We start from the raw sequence: 6,212 nt of genomic DNA, 5'->3' as shown, positions 1-6,212 counted from the left end.
GGAAGACAGTCCCAGAAAGGGAAGGAACCGCTGGAGTCGGGGTGCAGGACCACGTGCTCTCTGCCTTTTAAGCAAAGGTTATCACCAGCTGGGCTAAACTTAGCCACAGGCTTTTCAGCTGGAGAAGGGGGCTGGTCTCATGTTACGCTGGGCCAGCAAAGAGGCCCCAGTTCTGTCCCCCAGCACCTGCTGATGGGCAATGTCTATTCTACCCCACCCCACCCCCCTCCCCTACAAACCCTCAACCCTTGAGTCCTCAGATCCAGCCCTTCCAACATCCTCAGTTCACAGCCCCGGCACAGTCCCTGGCTTCTTACTGACTGGGCTTGAAGAGGAATGGATTCCTTCCTCCACATCACCTGTGGAGAGGAGCCGGGGCCTGGTCCCACCAAGTGCCCAAGACTCCTGATTTTTTTTCCCCTATTCTGGACTCCTCACGCAGCCCCCAACATCTCCTGGACGCAGCCACGGGAAAGGGAGGCCCTGACTCCAGGGCTGGCCTGCACGTCCCAGGATGGGGAGGGACTTCCGCCCTCACGTCCAGCTCTCAGCCCCGGGGGTGGACCAAGCTGGACAGGGTGAAAGGGGCATTGTCTCCCAGCCCGGGCCGCACAGCCCTCAGGTTTCCCAGGAGCGCCTTTGTGGGAGGCCTCAGGCCTCTATCCGCCCAGCCCCCAACAGAGATGCTATCCCGCGCCTGGGGCCCCCGCCCGAGGCTGGGGAAGAGCCGCTGGTGCACCCAGGGCCCGGTTTCTCAGGTCTGCTGACTGCACTGCAGGACATTGTGACCTTCAGTGCTGAAACCTCCCCGCCTCATGCGTCCTCCGGAGCCTCCTTCCGCTCCAGGCCCCCACAGCCTAGTGCCCAAATCGGCCCCCGGCCCAGAGAGGCCCGAAGCCAAGTTATGGGGGAGTGGGGGAAAGTGGAGGAGCGGGGAGGTAGCCGGCTGGAGGCCCCTCCCGTTCTTTGCAACGCGGGTGTCACTACCGAAGAGCCTCGAGACGTTCCTCAGCCTTCCGGCTTCTCAGCCTTTGAAAGCAGGGGAAGCGGGGGCGGGAACGGGGGAGCCTGCAGCCGCGAGCTGTTCCTGCTCCAATTCTCCATCCAGCCGACTCCCCAGGTCCTCCCGTTATATCCTTGCGGCAGCTTTAACCTCCCTGGCTCCCAGGTGTCCACATTTTTCTCCAGGGCCTCCGGCCCCGAGTTTACTCTCTCCCGCAGTGCTCCCTCCTCCCCACCAGTTAACATCGCCGGTGCCCCTCCTCCTTCGGGCCAGTCTCAGTCCCCTCCCCCACGTCGTCCTCAGCCCACACGCGCGGTGCGTGCACAGTTCAAGAACCTGGCGGACCCAAAAAAAAAGCGGTAGGCCGACTACTCGCAAGTTTACGGGCGCACGTAGCTCAGGCCTCCGCACCCCAGGGGCTGGGACTGGGCGAGGCGGGCCCGCGTCGCCACACCCCCTCCCCGCCCCCCATCCCTTATAAATTCGGGCTGCAGCCTCCTCCTGCGCTCTCTGCTCCTGCCCGTTCGACAGATAGCCGTAACTTCTGTGCTGTGCCAGGTAAAAGCCTGGCCGAGAGGAGGCACAAAGGGCTGGGGGATAGGCCCACCCAAGAGGGACGAGGGGGAGTTCGGGCGCCGGGTGTGCGGCTGCTGGGGCTGGGGTTGACTGATCGCGCCCAGCCGGGCCCCCCGCATTGCAGGGGCGGGAGGAAGGACGTGCGGAAGCGCAGGTCCTGGATGGAGGCTTGGGGGGAGGGGAGGGGAGGATCTGGTGGGGAGAGGTGGTCTGCGCTGGATTCCGTCCTCTTAGCCCCGCGCTCTAATGCTCACCTTCCTCTGCCCGTAGCCGCATCCCTGAGACAAGATGGTGAAGGTCGGAGTGAACGGGTGAGTTACGAGCAGGGGTGGAGTGGGGTGGGGCAGGGCAGTCTTGCGGTCCTCACCGCATTGCGCTAGCGGGTCTCTGCAAGCGCGAGGAGAACCTGGATAGGGTGGTCGTACCCACCGCCCCCCGCAAGGAGAATTCAAGGTCAGCGCTCAGACCTGGAGGAGGCCCTCGAAGGCCTCGTGTGCCCCCCATCTCCAGCTATACTGCGCCCCTGAGGAACCTTCCACCACTTTGCAGCAGATACACAGGAAATTCCAATTCTTGCTTGGGCCGCATCCCCTAATCCCGCACCTGGGGCTCTTTTCTTTCCTTTCGCGCTCTGCGGGGTCACGTGCCGGGGAGGAGCCCGTCCCCCACCCCCACCCCAGCCCGTGCCCCCAGCAGGCGCAGCCCCGGGGGTGCCAGGAGGCACAGCTGCGCACAGAACCAGCTGGGAGGGGTCATCTGCGGTAACCCAGCCGCCATGTTGCAACTGGCTAGGAAGGAAATGAATGAACTGCCCATTAGGAAACCCTCCTTAGCCCTGCCGTCTTTTCGCCTTCCTTGCCCATGACTAACGCTCCTACCCCTGCCTCGTGGGATGGAGTCACGTTTAGCCCATAGGCCAGGTGAGGCCAGGCTTTCCCGTTCTTGCAGCTGGACCTCAACTCTGATCCTAGTAACCCCAGACCATCACTTAAACTGCCGGCCAAATTCCGCGGCCCCCCCCCCTCCTCCACTCCCAAGAATGAGAGGATGCTTTTCCTAGATGGTTCTCTGACGAATTCAAAACGTGGGCTCGTGGGAGGGGTCTTGCAGTTTGGGGGTGTTTCTCCTTTCCTTTTCCGGAGAGGTGTGGTGGCCGTGGCTAGGCGCCATGCTTGGGGGAGCTGAGTCATGGATACTTAGAAATTTTCCACCACAAAATGGCTCCCAGAGCTGCAGCCCCTGTGGTCTTGCCGGCTCTCCTCGAGGCTCCTTTCCCCCATCTTTGCCTGGAGCTGACCCCACCCTAAAGGCCAGGCTATAAAGGTCACCAGGAGGATTAAGTGTCTGTGAGCCCCGGGAATCCTGCCCTTCTCCCCATCCCATCCTCCAGAAACCAGATCCCTGCTCCACCTAAGCTGGGGTTAAATATAGCTGCCTGACCTTTCTGCAGCTGGGGGCCTGGGCTTCTGCTCTCCGCCACCACCCCCCTACTCCCTAATAACTGTTGGCTCCCAATCCTGATTTTTGGAAAAGAGCTTGGAAGGATAGGTGCTGAGCAAGTCAGAACCCCAGGATGAGGGGGTTGAGAAACCAGTTCTCCCTCTCCTCTTTTGTGGGGGAGAGAGGGTAGGTTTCCCCGTCCAGTTCATGCTGACCTTTGCTCTTGCCCTTTGAGCTTGGTGATGCTGAGTGGACTAGTGTTTGTGGTTCAGAGGGTGTAGCCCGAAGTGGGGCCAGACAGGAGCAAGCGTTTGCAGAGTAGGTGTGATGAATGCCACGTGCCCGGCCTGTAGGTGGCAGCAGCTGCGCACCACTCCATCAACTCCACGGATTGCCAATGACTAGGGGGTGGGCGGGCACATGCCTGGCCTGTAGGTGGCAGCAGCTAACTGCGCACCACTCCATCAACTCAACAGATTTCCAATGACTAGGGGGTGGGTGAGGAGAAGGCAGTGGCACCCCACTCCAGTACTTTTGCCTGGAAAATCCCATGGATGGAGGAGTCTGGTAGGCTGCAGTCCATGGGGTTGCTAAGAGTCGGACAAGACTGAGCGACTTCACTTTCACGTTTCACTTTCATGCATTGGAGAAAGAAATGGCACCCCACTCCAGTGTTCTTGCCTGGAGAATCCTGGGGACGGGGGAGCCTGGTGAGCTGCCGTCTATGGGGTTGCGTGGAGTTGGACACGACTGAAGTGACTTAGCAGGGGGTGGGTGAGCCTTTCCACTCTGTGGGCTGACAGGGTTGCTCAAGAAAAATAAAGTGAGTTCTCGCGAGACTTTGCAGGGGTAACAGAGTGGCCTCTTCTCTGAAAGAGGGTGAATGGGCAGGGGGCTGCTTCCGTGCCCAGGAGGAATCCCCTCCCCCTCACCCCTTCTTGTCTCTTGTCCCCCTCAGATTTGGCCGCATCGGGCGCCTGGTCACCAGGGCTGCTTTTAATACTGGCAAAGTGGACATCGTTGCCATCAATGACCCCTTCATTGACCTTCACTACATGGTGAGTGCTGCCCCTTAGTGGACGGGGTCAGAGCCTGGCTGAGGTGCAGCCCCTTGATGCCCCCCTCCTTTGTGGCCCCCCCCCCAGGTCTACATGTTCCAGTATGATTCCACCCATGGCAAGTTCCACGGCACAGTCAAGGCAGAGAACGGGAAGCTCGTCATCAATGGAAAGGCCATCACCATCTTCCAGGAGTAAGTGTGGGAGATGGAACAGGAAGAACTTGGCCTTGGAGGAGGCACTGGGACGGGGTGATCACCTGCGGTCTGTGGTACCCTGTGTCCCTGAGCTTTGTCCTGTCTTTCTCATAGGCGAGATCCTGCCAACATCAAGTGGGGTGATGCTGGTGCTGAGTACGTGGTGGAGTCCACTGGGGTCTTCACTACCATGGAGAAGGCTGGGGTGAGCAGTGAGGGGCTGGAGAGGAGGGTGTAACAGGAGGATGGGGGAGGGGAGGGGAGCGGACTTAGGAAAGTGAGAGCCCGGGTGCAATTACTTGCTCCTTGGCTGCAGGCTCACCTGAAGGGTGGCGCCAAGAGGGTCATCATCTCTGCACCTTCTGCTGACGCTCCCATGTTTGTGATGGGCGTGAACCACGAGAAGTATAACAATACCCTCAAGATTGTCAGGTGAGCGCGCCAGAGAGGAGGCGGGGAAGCAGGCCAGTAGTGCCCCCTGCGTGCCCAGTGGACGTGCCCCTGACTTGCCTCCCTCTTTTCCAGCAATGCCTCCTGCACCACCAACTGCTTGGCCCCCCTGGCCAAGGTCATCCATGACCACTTTGGCATCGTGGAGGGACTTATGGTAGGCATGGTGGGAAACTTGAACACAGTTCTCAGCCAGTATGGGACCCTTCTGCCTGCCGCAAAGCAGGGCCCTTTAGAGGGATGTGTCCCTTAATTCTTCCCCAGGGGAGGGGCAGGGTGAAGGAGGGGCGTGGCCTGGAGAGCACCAGGTGGGGCCTTCACTCCTCTCCTTCTTCTGCAGACCACTGTCCACGCCATCACTGCCACCCAGAAGACTGTGGATGGCCCTTCCGGGAAGCTGTGGCGTGATGGCCGAGGGGCTGCCCAGAACATCATCCCTGCTTCTACTGGCGCTGCCAAGGCCGTGGGCAAGGTCATCCCTGAGCTCAACGGGTAAGACCCTTGGCTGTTTTCTGCCATGTGGACCCAGGGAGCCGGGAGGAGCAGTGGAGACTGACCTTGCTTCCTTGTGTCCACAGGAAGCTCACTGGCATGGCCTTCCGCGTCCCCACCCCCAACGTGTCCGTTGTGGATCTGACCTGCCGCCTGGAGAAACCTGTAAGTTTGGGTTGGAGCAGCTTCGGTGGCCTGCAGGGCCAGTGGGGGTGAGTTCCAAGACTAGAACTCTGTGACCATCTGTTTTTTACCTTGTCAGGCCAAGTATGATGAGATCAAGAAGGTGGTGAAGCAGGCGTCAGAGGGCCCTCTCAAGGGCATTCTAGGCTACACTGAGGACCAGGTACAGTCAGTGGGTCAGGGGACTGGTGTGTCTGCATGGCCCCCGGGAGCCAGGCAGGGTTCCATATGTGGCCCTCTCCTCCCCCAGGTTGTCTCCTGCGACTTCAACAGCGACACTCACTCTTCTACCTTCGATGCTGGGGCTGGCATTGCCCTCAACGACCACTTTGTCAAGCTCATTTCCTGGTATGTGGGGGTGGGGGCAGGATGATGCTTCAGCATGTGAGCTGAGTCTGGTGCCCCTTGGTGGCTGGCTCGGTAAACAGCCCTTCACGCTCTCCTTCCAGGTATGACAATGAATTCGGCTACAGCAACAGGGTGGTGGACCTCATGGTCCACATGGCCTCCAAGGAGTAAGGTCCCTGGACCCCCAGCCCCAGCAGGAGCACGAGAGGAAGAGAGAGTTCCTCAGCTGCTGGGGAGTCCTGCCCCACCTCCACCACACTGAGAATCTCCCGACCTCCACACATTTCCATCCCCAAGGCCCTGAGGAAAGGTAGGGGCTTAGGGAGCCCTGCCTTGTCACGTACCATCAATAAAAGTACCCTATACCCAGCCTGCTGTTTCGTTTCTTGCTGAAAGGGAGGCTGGGCTGGGGCCAAGTTGAACTAGGTGAGCACCCAAGCTGCCAGAAACCCTGCCCTGGTCTAG

General features: G+C 60.0%; 1 protein-coding gene across 1 annotated transcript; it reads left to right on the top strand.

Moving 5' to 3' along the window:
- Positions 1-561: 561 nt before the first annotated feature.
- On the top strand, positions 562-6,116 carry GAPDH (glyceraldehyde-3-phosphate dehydrogenase). Its single transcript, XM_069585869.1, has 12 exons — positions 562-1,561; positions 1,850-1,890; positions 3,978-4,077; positions 4,165-4,271; positions 4,389-4,479; positions 4,591-4,706; positions 4,800-4,881; positions 5,065-5,216; positions 5,303-5,381; positions 5,479-5,562; positions 5,650-5,747; positions 5,849-6,116. The coding sequence occupies exons 2-12, from the start codon at positions 1,868-1,870 to the stop codon at positions 5,916-5,918; spliced, it is 1,002 nt and encodes a 333-aa protein (XP_069441970.1). The 5' UTR covers positions 562-1,561; positions 1,850-1,867; the 3' UTR covers positions 5,919-6,116.
- Positions 6,117-6,212: the final 96 nt, after the last annotated feature.

This window comes from Ovis canadensis, chromosome 3 (assembly GCF_042477335.2).
Source record: "Ovis canadensis isolate MfBH-ARS-UI-01 breed Bighorn chromosome 3, ARS-UI_OviCan_v2, whole genome shotgun sequence".
Classification (NCBI taxonomy): Eukaryota; Metazoa; Chordata; class Mammalia; order Artiodactyla; family Bovidae; genus Ovis; species Ovis canadensis.
Note: the sequence above shows the minus strand (reverse complement) of the source record. Positions and strands in the feature narration are given on the sequence as shown.

What these genes read in the sequence shown, in the direction of transcription:
- GAPDH (XM_069585869.1), top strand. Translation starts at nt 1,868, where the DNA reads ATGGTGAAGGTCGGAGTGAACGG. An exon ending in GCCATCACCATCTTCCAGGA is followed by an intron (nt 4,272 to 4,388) that starts GTAAGTGTGGGA and finishes TCTTTCTCATAG; the next exon opens with GCGAGATCCTGCCAACATCA. An exon ending in GCATCGTGGAGGGACTTATG is followed by an intron (nt 4,882 to 5,064) that starts GTAGGCATGGTG and finishes CTTCTTCTGCAG; the next exon opens with ACCACTGTCCACGCCATCAC.